The sequence below is a fragment of the Marmota marmota genome, unplaced genomic scaffold (genome assembly GCF_001458135.2).
Source record: "Marmota marmota marmota unplaced genomic scaffold, marMar, whole genome shotgun sequence".
NCBI classification, from domain to species: Eukaryota; Metazoa; Chordata; class Mammalia; order Rodentia; family Sciuridae; genus Marmota; species Marmota marmota.
This window is the reverse complement of record NW_025999960.1, coordinates 11,092,125-11,107,524: the sequence shown is the minus strand read 5'-3', so window position 1 is coordinate 11,107,524 and position 15,400 is coordinate 11,092,125. Positions and strand designations below refer to the sequence as shown.

The 15,400-nt window shown below is 36.0% G+C and overlaps 1 protein-coding gene across 4 annotated transcripts in view; it reads left to right on the top strand.

Moving 5' to 3' along the window:
• The window catches only part of Nell2 (neural EGFL like 2), a 360,984-nt gene that overhangs the window by 326,511 nt on the left and 19,073 nt on the right, over positions 1 to 15,400 (top strand). For all 4 annotated transcript variants that reach the window (XM_048802576.1, XM_015493239.2, XM_048802578.1 and 1 more), the window contains one exon: positions 13,358 to 13,498. In XM_048802576.1, the coding sequence (XP_048658533.1) occupies positions 13,358 to 13,498 (141 nt within the window). The remainder of the gene's footprint in view (positions 1 to 13,357; positions 13,499 to 15,400) is intronic.

The following is a 15,400-nucleotide window of genomic DNA, read 5'->3' as shown; positions in this document are numbered from 1 at the left end:
TATTTTTTTTTTTTTTTGTATTTGCTAAGACTTGCTTTGTGGCAGAACCTATGATATAGTTTGGAGATGGATCCATGTGCTGCTGAGAAAAAAAGTGTATTTGCTTGTTGATGGATTGAATATTCTATATATGTCTGTTAAGTCTAAGTTATTGATTGTTTTATTGATTTATTTTATTGGCCTTTCCTTTAGTGTAGTTCCTTCCTTTGCAGATTTTCATTGTTGCTTTTCATTACTTCCTCATGGAATATTTTGCCACTATTTCTTCTCTGACATTTTATCTACTGCGCTGTCAATGGATTCTATTATTGTAGTATCTTGGTTTGTTTGGGGCACTTTCCTCCCTTGTTTTTTCATGTTGTCTGTGTGTCTTCCCAGTATTGCTGTGTTATAGCCTATTAGATTCTTGAAGTTGAGAAGGGTTTGTTTGATATACATAGATGCCCATCGTTTGGGGCATAGATATTTATGATTTTTATGTCTTTTTGATGTTTAAGTAGTGTGAAATGACCCTCTTTATCGCTTTTCACTAACTTTGGTTTGAAGTCCATTTTTCAGATACGAGGATGGAAACTCTACTTATTTCCACAGTCCATGTGAGTGATTCATTTTTTCCCCATCCTTTCACTTTCAGTTTGTGGGTGTCTTTTCCTGTTAAATGAGTCTCTTGAAGGCAGCATATTGTTGGGTCTTTATTTTTTTAATCCAATCTGCCAGTCTATGTCTTTTAATTGATGAGTTTAGGCCATTGGCATTCAGGGTTATTACTGAGACATGGTTTATATTCCCAGTCATTTTGGTTTATTTTTGGTTTTTACCTTGACTTGGTTTCTCCTTTTATTGACCTTTCCTTTAGTGTAGTTCCTCCCTTTGCAGATGTTCATTGTTGCTTTTCATTTCCTCCTCATGGAATAAATATTTTTCCAAGAATGTTCAATAGTGCAGACTTTCTTGCTGTAAGTTCTTTTAACTTTTGTCTATCATGGAAGGTTTTTATTTCATCATCAAATCTGAAGCTAAATTTTGCTGAATATAAGATTTTTGGTTGGCATCCATTTTCTTTCAGAGCTTGGTATATGTTGTTCCAGGATCTCCTATAGATCTGTTGTAATTTATTATATTTGGTGTCCTGTAAGCCTCTTGTATTTGATTTTCCAATTTATTCCTCATGTTTGGGAAATTTTCTGATATTATTTTATTGAAGAGATTGTGAATTCCTTTGGTTTGAAACTCTGAGCTTTCCTCTATCCTGATAAATCTTAGATTTGGTCTTTTGATGTTATCCCATAATTCTTGGATGTTCTGTTTATGTTTCTTACCATCTTCACTGTGTGATCAACTTTATTTTCAAGATTCTATATTTTGTCTTTATTGTCTGAGGTTTTGTTTTCCATGTGATCTAATGTGTTTGTGATGCTTTCTATTGAAGTTTTTATTTGGTTTATAGTTTCCTTTGTTTCAAGGATTTCTATATTCTTTTTAGTTCCAGAATCTCTCTTTCTTGAAGTAATCTTTTGCCACCTATATTTGCTCTCTTATCTCTTTGGTGATGTGATCAACGTTTGCCAGTATTAGCTCTCTTATCTCTTTAACAGAGTGAAAAATTTTTGCCTGTATTTGCTAACTTAAGTCATCTTTAATTCACTAATCATTTTAATTATGTACATTCTGGACTCCTTCTCTGACATTTCATCTACTGCACTGTCATTGGATTCTATTATTGTAGTATCTTGTTTGGGGCACTTTTCTCTCTTGTTTTTTCATGTTGTCTATATGTCTTCCTTTCTTGCAGTGCAGATCTGAGGTATTGCAGCTTCTATCCTATAGTCTTGTAATGTCCTTATAGGTTACCAATTCCTCAGCTTTAAGGGGGATATCAATGTTTATAGCACCCAGTGCAATCAATATGCAGCCATAACTTAATTAGCTTCTCTTTTGACATTTACAGTTTTGTTGCTGTAAACAGAAATTATGAGTTTGGTTATCTTCTACCATATAGCCAGTAGGTAGACTATGGAGTTAGACTTGGAGTTCTGCTCTGTCCTGTGGCCTCAGGCAATGGATTTGCTGTCACCACATCCTTTTCTATGAAATAGGAATAAGAATACTTAACATGGTTGTTGTGAGGGCTAAAAATTGTGATCAAGAAATTCCATCTATGCATTTTTGACACCAGTCATTAATTTCCTAATTATGATCTATAAAGTAATGAAAATATTTTTTCACTAAATATGCAGTATTATCATCCAGGTAATATAGAAGATTTTATAGTTTCTCAAGTCTATTTATATATGTTGTCATATTTTATTTTTGAAAATAACTTAGGAGAAAATTAGTCTTCTTATATGAAATATTAAAAAATATTTTATGCCCAAATCTAGCATAGCTCTTAAAGTAATGATTTTCAGAGGCAATTCTACTACTTAAGTACTCACACCTCCTAAATGTTATAAGCACATCCCCAGAAGCTCAACAAAAGACAGAAGGAAATGACCTTGTAATTAAAAAAAAAAGTGCTGCAGATAATCTGGAGAGCAAATAGCCCACATGTGAGTAATCAACAGTTGATTAATTGTTTTGAGGCCTTTTAATTGCCTGCTGCTTATCAATATAATTTAACTACCAGTGCCTAGGATAGTGATATAAATAAAACCAGCACTGTTTTATGAGAAATTATGTCATTTTAATAATAAATAGTAAAATGACTGTACTCACATTATCTGATTTTGCCACCAAAAACAGTGTGCTCATCTTAATAAAGAGTTATATTTCCTTTTTTGTGTGTATACAATTAAGAGGAGGAATTTATCAGTTTTCTCTTAGTTTAAAAGGGAGATGGTGAAAATATTGATTAAAACCCTTTTTAGGTATAGATGATTTTGAATACTTGAAGATTTTTTATTATTTGTAATCATATTAGAAATAACTATTACTATACATAAAAGAAAACTATTTATCACTCATGTGTACCTTCTATAACTGCATTTAATTTTACAAGGAAACAAGGTGTCATTTTCTATAATAACCCTTTAAATGCTGATGGCAAAAGCCGTTTTTAGTTGGTTACCTCTGTAGCCACTGGTCTGTGCCAAGTCTTGTGCTGCAAAACTACAGGGAGAAAAAGAAAACAATACACTGATATAAATAAGCTTTTAAAAAATTTAAAAACATTTTCTTCTTGTTTTTTTTTTTGCCTTTTTAAAAATTACTAGATCAAAACATAGGTGCTTTCTAGAAAAATCTTTCTTCAGCAATGCCTTCCACTTTTATTATCTAAGTTGATTTGGATGGTTAAACATCTTTTGGGATGTAGATTATCTGTGCTTTAGCACAGCATTATAAAGTCATAGCTAACTTCTCTAAATACTGAAAGAGTTCTAATTGTCCTAAGGAATTAAGGAACTAGTTCCTTTCTAAGACAGAATATGTAATGAAATAATAGTTTTTCACAATCTTTATTTTAAAGTTTTCTATATACTACTTCAACAGAATCCAAAATTTAGGGTCTTTGTGAGTAAGACTAAATAATATGATTTTATACACCTATACTAGCACTTTTTAGCACCCTTATTCAGTTTGAAAAGTAATTTGTTCAAACTTGAGTGGCAAATGAAGTGGGTAGGGTACGGCTGGAGGAGGTGGGAATCAGGGGTGTGGCTTTGGGGTATGTATTTGTATCTGGCAAGTGAAGACCTCTCTCTACTGCCTGATCACCATGTGAGCTGCTTCCCTCTGCCATACTCTTCTGTCATGATGTTCAGCCTCACAATGAGCCCTGAGGAATGGACCTGGCTGTCTATAGACTGAGACCTCTGAAACTGTAAGCCTCCAAATAAACTTTTCCTCCTCTACAGTTGTTCTGGTTGGTTCCTTTTGTTACACAAGCAAGAAAAGCTGACTAAAACAGAAATTAATATTGAGAAGTGTGGTCATTGCTGTGACTAACCTGACCATGTGGCTCAGAAGGTTTTTGAGCTTTTTGAAACTGGTGGGAGGAATTTTGAGATGCTTATGGATGCAAGCTGATTTGATCATTGTAAATGGAGCTTAATGACTGATTCTGGTGGAAGCTTAGAGGACCAGAATGTCAATAGGACGATGGACAGTCAAGACAGGGCTCAAAATGGTTTAAAAGAAAAGGAGGACATTGATGGTAATTGGACTAGAGGCTATTCATGTTATGTTCTGACTGAGAAGTTGTCTGCATTTTGCCCATGTCCTGAGACTTTCTATGAAGCTGATTTTAAAAGTCATGGATTTCTTAATCTGGCTGAAGTAATTTCTAGGCAGCATAGATTCAGGAAGTGGCATGGGTATTGCTGGCAGCTTTTAGCTAAGTTTATTGGGATAATCAGAAGCAGAAAGATTTGAAAATCTTGGACTTGAAAGGTTAGCATAAAACTTAAACTAATGAAGTTGTAGTTAAAGACATTACTGCCACTAAAGAAATGCTAAACACTTTGCCCAGAAACAATAGGAAAGATGGCTTGAGGGCATCTCAAAAATTGGCAAGATCATATCCATCTAAGACTCAAGGAAGTAAAAGTAAAAATGCTCTTGATAAGAGACCAGTGGGGAATTCTTGCACAAGGGAGCCAAGGAAGTTTTTTCGACATACTCCACTACCCAGACACTCAGAGCTCCTACAGCCAGGGTCCCTGGAGACTTGACTGTTGCTTGAGATAGCAGCAGACCCTGGCATCAGCCACATGGTGCTAGTTCCTCAGAAATGCAGGATGCTGTAGTTAAGGGATAATGGAGGCTTCCAACCAGATTTCAAAGAAGGGTGTAAAGCCAGGCAAAGTGCAGCAGGGTTGTAGTCCCTGTGGACACTCTCTGAGAAAGTTAAATGTGGAGATTTGAGGAGGAAACTGCAGTGGAGACCCCTTAGATTAAAAAATGCCAGTAACATGCAACATCGTCCTAAGAAAGCTGCAGGAATTGAGCAGAGACAAACCAACAGAAAGACCACTTGGGCTTCAACCGGTAAGGCCCTGTGGCAAAGCTACATAAGCTCTTTGGAGAGGACATCATGCCATGTGCTCCAGATGCCAAACACAGAACAAAAGGACTTGTTTGCCCAGATGGATTTTGGTCTTGCTTTGGTCCCAACCCTTTTTTCTATGCCCCTAATTTTGTGAATGGAATTATTTACTGTGTACCTTTATTTATTGGATACTTGTAAATTGCTTTTAATTTTGCAGGAACTCATACTGCGAGATTGCCTCAAGCCTCAGAGAAGACTTTGAACTTCTACTTTGAGCAATCTCAGAACTGTTGAGACTAGGGGGACTTTTGGAAATGGACAAAATGTATTTTACATTATGAAACGGTTGTGAGCTTTTGGGAGCCGGAGGTGGAATCTTGTGCTTTGGATGTGAAGTGTCCCCCAAAAGCTTACATGTGAGACAATGCAAGAAGGTTCAGAGGAGAAATGATTGAGTTGTGTAGCGTTTCCGGTGACTTAAGCATTCAGACCTTTCTCCCCCACGTTGGACACCAATTGCGGGGTTTCATTCTCAACTTAAACACTCAGGGGTCACTCCAGGGGAACTGGGCTAACTGGACTGCACAAAATAACCACACAAGAGACACAAATACCTTTTTCTTTGGGGTCACTGTGACAGCTCCTCTGACCTTAAGGGTCCGCAGAAAGAGACAGAGCATGCACTGACCCCTTTTATTGAGAAGCTATTCAATTGAGGCAAGGGGTCAGGTTTCAGGGGGCTGAGTCTATCTTTATGATGTCCACTGTCAGCAGGTTGACTGACATCTAGGTAGGCCATACCCAAGGGCACAGTAAGAGAAGGGAACACACACAAGGTACTTCCATGGAACATTCTATCCTAAACAAGGCAAGGGGTAATATTACAAAGGAACAGGTGAGCATAGTTCTATCTATGTGGCTGCAGCAAGACACACCCATGCAGGAGACACCATCCCTCGAACCCAAGAAGGGTGGGGAAAGTCTAGCAGAAAGCTGCCTGATGCCTCAGCACCCAGCTGGGGAGTGTGACTCAGTCACGTGCAAGGTTGGTCTCCCAAAGGGTTGTAAGAGTCTTAACCCAGTCAGTGAATAAATTCTCTGATAGAGATTAACTGAGTGGTAACTAAAGCAGCAAGGTGTAGCTGGAGGAGGTGGGAATCAGGGCATGGCTTGGAGTATATATTTGTGTCTGGTGAATGGAGACCTATCTCTGTGCTTCCAGATTGCCGGGTTTCTGTTCTCGGGACTAAAAGGCTCAGGGGTCACTCTAGTTAAACTGGGCTAACTGGGCTGCACGAAGTAACCACACAAGAGACACAAATACCTTTTTCTTTGGGGTTGCTGTGACGGCTCCTCTGACCTTAAGGGTCCGCAGAAAGAGAGAGAGAGAGAGAGCACGCGCTGACCCCTTTTATTGAGGAGAAGCTATTCAAATGAGGCAAGTGGTCAGGTTTCAGGGGGCTGAGTCTATCTTCATGATGTCCACTGTCAGCAGGTTGACTGACACCTGGGTAGGCCACACCCAAGGGCACAGTAAGAGGAGGGGACACACACAAGGCACTTCCATGGAAGATTCTATCCTAAACAGGGCAAGGGGTTATATTACAAAGGAACAGGTGAGCATAGCTTCACCCATGGGGCTATAGCAAGACACACCCATTTCTGTGACTGAGCGCCTCAGCACCCAGCTGGGGAGTATAACTCAGTCACCGGTAAGGTTGGCCTCCCACACCTGATCACTATGTGGGCTGCTACTTCTCTTTGTTACACTCTTCCACCATGATGTCTTGCCTTACCTCAAGCCCCAAAGAATGGAACCAACTACTTATGGATGAGATCTCTGAAACCCTGAGCCCCTAAATAAACTTTTCCTCCTCTACATTCTCTACAATTTTGCTGATCAGGAAAACAGCTGACCTATACAGTCTCCCATCAAAGAAAGTCCCAGGACTTGATGACTTACTGATGAATTCCAGCAAATATTTAAAGAAGACCCAATACCAATTCTTCTCAAACTCTTCCAAAAAATAGAAGAGGAAGAAAGACTTCCAAACATTTTTACCAATCCAGCAAAAACTGGACAAAGATACAATAAAAAAGAGAAAACTATAAGTCAGTATTCTTGATGAGCATAGATGTAAAAATCCTCGAAAATATAGCAATAAACTGGAAAACAGTGCTGTAAAACAATAATTTTCTATAATCAATTGTGATTTATCCAAAGGATGTGAGTGTGATTCAATATAAGCAGATGAATAAACATGATACATCACATTAACAGAATGAAGGACAAAACTCTTATCATCATTTCTATAGATGTAGAAAGAACATTTGATAAAATTTAACCTCCCTTTGTGATAAAAACTGAACAAATTAGATATAGAAGAAATGAACCTCAACACAATAAGCCACATAAGACAAACCCACAATTAATATCTTACTAAATGGGGAAAATTTGAGTACTTTACCTGTAAAATCTAGAGGAGGACAACTTCTTTGGCCACTTCTGTTCAACACAGTAATCACTAGAAATCTTTTGCCAGAGCATTTAGGCAATAGAAAGAAATAAACCATATCCAAATCAGAAAGGAACTTAAACTGTTCCTATTTTGTAAGCATGTGTCTTGTATATAGAACATCCTTAAGAGTCCCCCCAAAATTGTAATAACTAATGAAAGAATTTAATTAAGTTGCAGGATCAATTTAGGAATATAAATAGTATTATTTTATAATAACTGAACTGAGAGATAAATAATGCAATACCATTTACAATAGCTATAAAAATAAAATACTTAGCAAAAATTTAACCAAGGAGCTAAGGTCCTATTTACTTAGAGATCTATAAAGCTTTGATGAAAGAAATTGAACCCAAATAAATGGAAGATATCCTGTGTTCATAAGTCAGAAGAATATTATTAAAATGTTGATACTACCCAAAGGGATCTCCAAATACAATGCAATCCCTGTCAAATTACCAAGGATATTGTTCACAGAACTAAAAAATAATAATAATTCTAAAATTTGTATGCAACCACAAAAACCCTTTTCTTTAAGAAAACGATCCAAGATAGAGGCATCACACTACTTGTCTTCAAAAGGTAATTTGGTTACAAAGCTGTAGTAACCAAATCAACATAGTATTGGCATAAAACCTGATATACAGATCAAGGGAACAGAACAAAGAACCCAGAAATAAAACCATATATTTACAGCTAACTGATTTTTAATAAAGGTGCCAAAAATACACAATGGGAAAAGGCAGTCTTTTCAATGAATGGTGTGGGTAAAACTGGATATCTCTATACAGAAAATGAAATTAGACCCTCATCTCATATTTCATACAAAAATAAACTCAAAATGGGTCACAGAATTACAGGTAAGACCCCCAAAATATGAAATCACTAGAAGAAAAGTTCCATGATATCAGTCTGGGTGATGGTATCTTTGACTATCTCCTCAAAAATGCAGGGAAACAGAAACAAAACTAGATCAATGGGGTTAAATCAAACTAAAAAGCTTTGGTAAAGCAAAGAAAACAATAAACAGAGTGAAGGGTCAACCTAGAGAATGGTAGGAGATATTTTCAAACTGTACATCTGATAAGAGGTTAATATATAAAGAAACATGATATGTAAGGACCTCAAACTTGAATTCAATAGCAAAAATCTACTTGGTTTAAAAAATGAGCAAAAGACCTGGGTAGACATTTCTCCAAAGAAGCCATACAAATCAGCTTAGCAGTGTATATCAAAATTCTCATCATCACTAATCATCTAGGAATGCATACCAAAACCATGAGATACCATCTCACTCCTGTCAGAATGACTGTAATAAAAAATGCAGAAGGTAACAAGTATTGGCAAGGATGTGGAAGAAAGAAGCACTTTCTTCCCAGTATGTTGAAGAGATATACGCACTCCCATGTTTATTGTGCTAACTATTCACAGTACCCGTGATAGGCAATCAACCTAAATGTCCATTAATGGATGGATACATAAAAGAAATATGATATATATGCCCAATGGAGGACTATTCAGCCACAAAGAAGGGCAAACTTCTGTTGTTTATGGCACTGTGGATAAACCTGGAGGATATTATGTTAAGTGAAAAAGCTAGGTTCAGAAAGACAAATATTCTTACCTGTCATCCATTCATAGAATCTCAAGAAGTTGAGAGTACAATAGTTACAGAATCTGATGGAGAGGGAGTTGGGAACATGTTAGTCCACAACTACATATACATATTTAATTAAGTAGGAGGAATAAGTCCAAGAGATCTGTTGTACATCAAGTTAATTGTAGTTAATGGTAATCTTTGGTATTCTTGAAAATGTTAGGAGTGAATATTAAGCAAAATTAATAACTAATAACTATGTGAGGTAATGTATTTATTAGTTGGCTAGATTTAACTATTCCCCAATGTATACATACTTTAAAACATCATATTGTACACAATAAATGCATAAAAGTTTATTTAATTTAAAAATAAATGAATTTGTGAAAAAAATCATAGCCAAATGCTACTAACAACCCAGATATCCTTCAACGGATGAGTGGTTAAACAAACTGCTTCATCTATGCTATAGAATAACGATTAGCAATAATATAGTAAAAACTATTGGTTGCCCTAAATACCTGTATGAATCCCCATAGAATTATGAAGAGTTTGGAAAAAGGCAATCCCAAAAGGTTACACATTGCTTGATTCCATTAATATCCCAATCTTGGGCACTTAAATTTTATAAATGGAGAACATACTAGTGATTGGCAGGTTTTAAGGAGTGTTAAGAGCAGTAGAGAAATGGGTATTACTATGAAAAAGCAACCTGAGAAATCCTTGTGGTGAGGATGCAGTTCAGAATCTTGACTGTGTCAATGGCAATATCCTGGCAATGATTTTGATTTCAAGATATTACCACTGGGGGGAACTGAGTAAATGTAAATGGGATCTTTCTGTATTATTTTTAAAATCAAATGTGAATACAGAGGTATCTTGAAATAAAAAGCTGAAATAAAACAGTAAAACAACCCCCCAAACCCAAACCAAAACAAACAAAAAAAATTAGCAGGACAATAGAAGTATAAGATGTAGTTACATATGTAGTTAGTTCTTCTTCCCTACCCTAAATGATAGCAAGTATATGAGCCATCACATTCATGTTTTAATAAATTGAAGCTCATTTTAGATGAATTAAGCCATTTTACTACATAAGAAATTGCTCAACAAATTCCTTTGAAATGTGAATAATTGCCTGAAACTGCATATTGATATTTTCAAAATTTCATAATTGTATAATTGTTGTCATATTCTTATACCGTATATACCAGTATTTATTTTATATTGGTTCAATAGTTTCTTTGACTTTCTTTTTTCACTTTTTTTTTGTTTTGGGGGGGTTTTTTGGGTTTTGGTTTTGTTTTGTTTTGTTTTTTTTTGGTACTGGTGATTGAACCCAGGGGTGCTTTACCACTGAGCCATATCCCTGTCCTTTTTATTTTTTTATTTTTTGAGACAGAGTCCCACTAAATTGCTTAGGACTTCATCAAGTTGCTGAGACTGGCCTCAAACTTACAATATTCCTGCCTCCACGTCCCTAGTTGCTGGGATACAGTTATACACCACCATGTGCCTGGCTCACTTTTAAATTTAAATTTAATCTCATTATTTTACTATAAGATATCATTGCTATAAAAGGAAATACTTCAGAAAAATTAAATACGTAGCCATGAAAATAAAATATTTGCCCACCATCGCTTACATACCATACCACTAATGGCAGATATATAATATATTAGGAAATACTGTCCTAAATTATTGTAAGTTCAGATTTCATAAATGTTCTCTTCTTAATTTAAAATGCAATTTAAATGTTTGATAAACTTGAAACTGTTTCTGTTTACAACATTTTTTCTCCAATGCATAACAGGCATTCAATAAATATTGAATCCTAAATTACTGAATGAAGCATATTTGTATATTCATTCCTAAAGTACTACCTATTGATAATAATTAAAAGTGAAATAATGGGGCTGGGGATGTGGCTTAAGCGGTAGCGCGCTCGCCTGGCATGTGTGTGGCCTGGGTTCCATCCTCAGCACCACATACAAACAAAGATGTTGTGTCCGCCAAACACTAAAAAAATAAATACTAAAAAAGAAATTCTCTCTCTCTCTGTCTCTCTCTCCTCTCTCTATCTTTAAAAAAAAGTGAAATAATTCTCAAACTGTATAAGAAAATACATTATGACCAGCATATGTTTTTAACCCCAGTCCTTAACCCTGTTAAACTTTAAAGAGTATGTTTGTAGATCAAGGAAGGGTGTCATAACGTAAATAAAGTGAGGTGGACTTAAAACAATATAGGAAAGGACCTGGTGATTGGAAAAGGAATAATGAGAAAAGAAGTAGAGAAGTAACACTTTACATATATATGAACTGAGATGACTTTTAACTATGTTAAAGAAGAAAGAAGGGTCTAAATTGAAGGCTAAATATAGAAAGGAAAGTTGCTTCAGTGGAGAAAACTCTGTTCTATTAATAGTTATTTCCAAGTGGCCAACAGGGAACTAACTTTTTCTAAAATGACTATCAACATTACCCTCATGGCCTTCTTCTAGTGAAACTCAATTCTAAAGCTTAAATTAACCTGTTTTCTTTTGACCATGCACTTAAGAAATGACATAATCAATTTTCTGCATCATTTGGGTTAGAAGAAAAGACTATATAAAGCTGAAATAAGCATAGCACTCTGGACCTATTTATAATCATAAGTTCATCAGTTAGCAAGGACCCTGAAGTACAAATAGGCTATTTCATAAAAAAATGATGAGGTCTTAGTACATGGAGGAAATCCCCAGTAACTGTGTGTCAGGAAGTCAATAGTTAGCTGATTTGGCCACTAACAATTATTTTGTCAGTAGGAAAGACTGGCAGTAGTAACTGACTCTTGGGAAAGGAATCTAAACACATTCATAGTGTAGAAATAATACTAAAATGTTATAGTGATATAATAGGTTTTTTGCCTATTATGCAATATTATAATCTAAGAGACTGTTTTATATGCCGTTTTATTGGAGGAACTACTAAGAAGTGAGTATTGGCTTATTTCCCTGATTGTTTTTGCTTATTTCCCTGTATATTCATTAACTTATCTCTTTCAAAATAGAGTGTCAGAAAAGAAGAAATTTTAAAAGAAAAGCAAAAGAAATATGTGCTTCAATGAATATGGTGTTAGAAGAAATGCAAAGGAGTAGATTCTGCCAAATAGAAGGGACTATCTGAGGGAAAAGGACTCTAAAATACAGCTGGCCTTACCTTGTATATGGGGCACATCATCTTGCCTGGTTACTGCAGTGGGGAAAGTGGTGCAGGAAGGAGCATATAAGAAAGGACATAAAAAAAAAAAAAAAAAGAAAGAAAGGCCATTCTGTCTTGGCAGATGAAACCTTCTGTCATAGCATGGAACTGTCAAGATGGGAGTGGTACATGTGGATATTTTTGGCATCCACAGTCATTCAGAGTCTCAAGCCCGTGAACTCAAAATTACATAATTTTCTTTTGGTTCATTTTTTTATATGTTCAATATGCTGTATCCATGGCAAGATTTTCTTGAGCGTTAATTGGCATAATATGTATAACACATAGTAAAAAGTGATGGAAATGATATGTATTCTTCAAAATACATTGATTTATGAGTGCTGTCGCCATATATCTTGAAGGAACCTGCTGTATTAAGTCGAGATAGATTATTCTGATAGTAATAAAAGACCCTAAAAACTCAGTGACTTAAAGCAACGGAAGTTGATTTTTTTTTTTTTTTTGCTCATACTATAGTCAATTCCAGGTAGCTATGGAATGTGACTCATGTAATCCTCCCTCAGGTTGGTATTTATACCTTCTGCAAATCACTAATCATTCTATCTGATGAGGAAGGATTCATGTGAATCATATACAGAATTTTAAAGTCTCTGCCTAGAAGTCACACATATCCTCCCCTAATTGGCTTAAGGAAGTCACATGTCCATACCTAACCTGAAAAAACTGCAAACTGCAATTCTGGAGTATGCCCAGAATATTGGAAATATTTGGTGAGAAGCTCTGATAACCATTACAAATGGTTTTCAATTTTTTATAGTTGAATGACTTTTGCAAATCAGAGAAACCTTCTAGATGTTTCGCCTATTACTAATACCACTACATTGTTTCTGCACAGCTTTTAATAACCAAGAAACCTTATTGATTTTTATATTGTCTATTTCAAGGATTTACTTGCATTAAAAATTATAGTAGCCTTGTAGCAGAATATTCTAGTTTCTCTAATAGAAAAGAAACAATTGCATGAAATCCCACTTTTGTTTTCTTTGTCAAACAGATATTGATGAATGCTCTGATGGCTTTGTTCAGTGTGACAGTCGTGCTAACTGCATTAACCTGCCTGGATGGTACCACTGTGAGTGCAGAGATGGCTATCATGACAATGGAATGTTTTCACCCAGTGGGGAATCGTGTGAAGGTCAGTACAAGGATCCTTGTTTCCAAGAAGTTTTCAATCTAGTTAGAGTCGAAATTCAATCAGATTATATTCAATTATTTACAATTAATTTTGAATTATTTTCAGTGAGTGGACAAACAACTCTGCTCTTTCATGTCCTCTATTAAGGGGCATCATATTTAGAAACCAGGCAAAACAAGCAGAGCAAAACAAGCAGAGTCCAGTGAATAATTACCAAGGAAACAGCTAGTACCATAATAAGAGTTTACCTTCAGAATTCTTGGCAGAGGAATGGGAAACAAAACAAAACTCACTGTTTTCTCCATTTGTATCTATACCTTCATAGAGCAGCAGCCTGAGAGAATAATGGGTTTAAGATGACACAGTCAATGAAAGCCTTTGATAATTTAAAGGTACTTAGTACCTAAATGTTAAGAAGTCTTTAATCCTTGAGCCTGAAAGGGTTTTCACACAAAGGAAATAAAACAGACTGGGATGATGGATGCCAAGGCTTCCAATATGCTTTGCCAGTTGCAGCAGAAGGAGCTCTAGACCCTGAAGAGAGGGTTCATCAGGATTTTCACAAAGAATGGGAATGTTGTTGCCTTACCTGAAGCTAAAACCTGGCATTTTCAAATCATCACTTAGCTGTGGCCTGAGGGCTTTACCTTGCACTTGTGAATGTCCCAGGGTGAGTATTTCCAGCTCTGTAGACAATATCAAGAACCACAGATTGCAGTTCAGAAACAGATCAGTCATTTTTGGTCTTCCCTAATAAGCTGCTTTGCATATACTCTATAGAGTTGTATTAAGATTGACTTTTTAAAAGTCATGCATAGAAAGAATGAATATAACTTAGTATAAATAATGTAAATCATACAGAAGTATATAGATTAAAGCTGAAAATGCATCCTTATTTTATCTCAGTGCCCCCACCCATCCTTTTCACTTATCCTCTAGGGATAACCTGGGTTTAATTTTCTTTTCTGTGCTTCTGGATGTGAATATATATATTTTAAAAATCTACCTCTTTTGACGTCTATGCTTTAAATTTGTAGTAACACTCACTATCTTTTAAATATATGACCACAATCTGAAGTGGGCTGTATTAGTTATCTATTGATGCATAACAAATTACCCTAAAAGCTCAGAAGCTGAAAACAAAAAAAATAGTACCTTATCTTTTCTGTAGTGAGAGAAGTCTGTACAGTTTAGCTAGGTGTCTCTGGTAAAAGGTCTCTTATGAGATTGCAGTCAAGGTCAGGACTGGTCTTATTTTGAGGCTTATCTGAAGGGGCAATGGGGAGATCTGTTTCCAAAATCACTCATGTGGCTATGGGTAGGCCTTGGTACTTTAACATATGAGTGTCTCTGAAGGGCTGCCTTAAGACATGGGAGCTAGTCTTAGTTCCTATAGTAAGCAATGCAAGAGAGAGCAAATGACCAAGATAGAAGGTACAGACTTTTTTTAACCAATATTATACTTGAGGCCACTTCTTTCATATTTGATTTGTTAGAAGCAAATCAGTACATCCAGCACACATTCAAACAATTTCTTACCAAATTCACTGGTCAGATACTGTCTCTTTCCTTAATTGAAGGGGCAATGGGGAGATCTATTTCCAAAATCACTCATGTGGCTATGGTATTGACCCAATTGATCATTCCTTTCTCTCAAAACATAACTTTCTTCCCTTGGGTTGGGGAACAACACTCTCTTCTGGTTTTTTCTCACCCCACAGGAATCTTCTTTTATTCTGCAAAGGACAGCATATTCAAGTACCCCAGGGCTCGGGACTTGTCCATTTTCTCTACACATTATCAATCTCTGCATCAATCAGTCATAGCTTAAGAGGTCATCAACATATGCTTATTCAAATCTCTTCCCTAGCTGCTGATTTGTATATCTAGTGGTCTATGAGG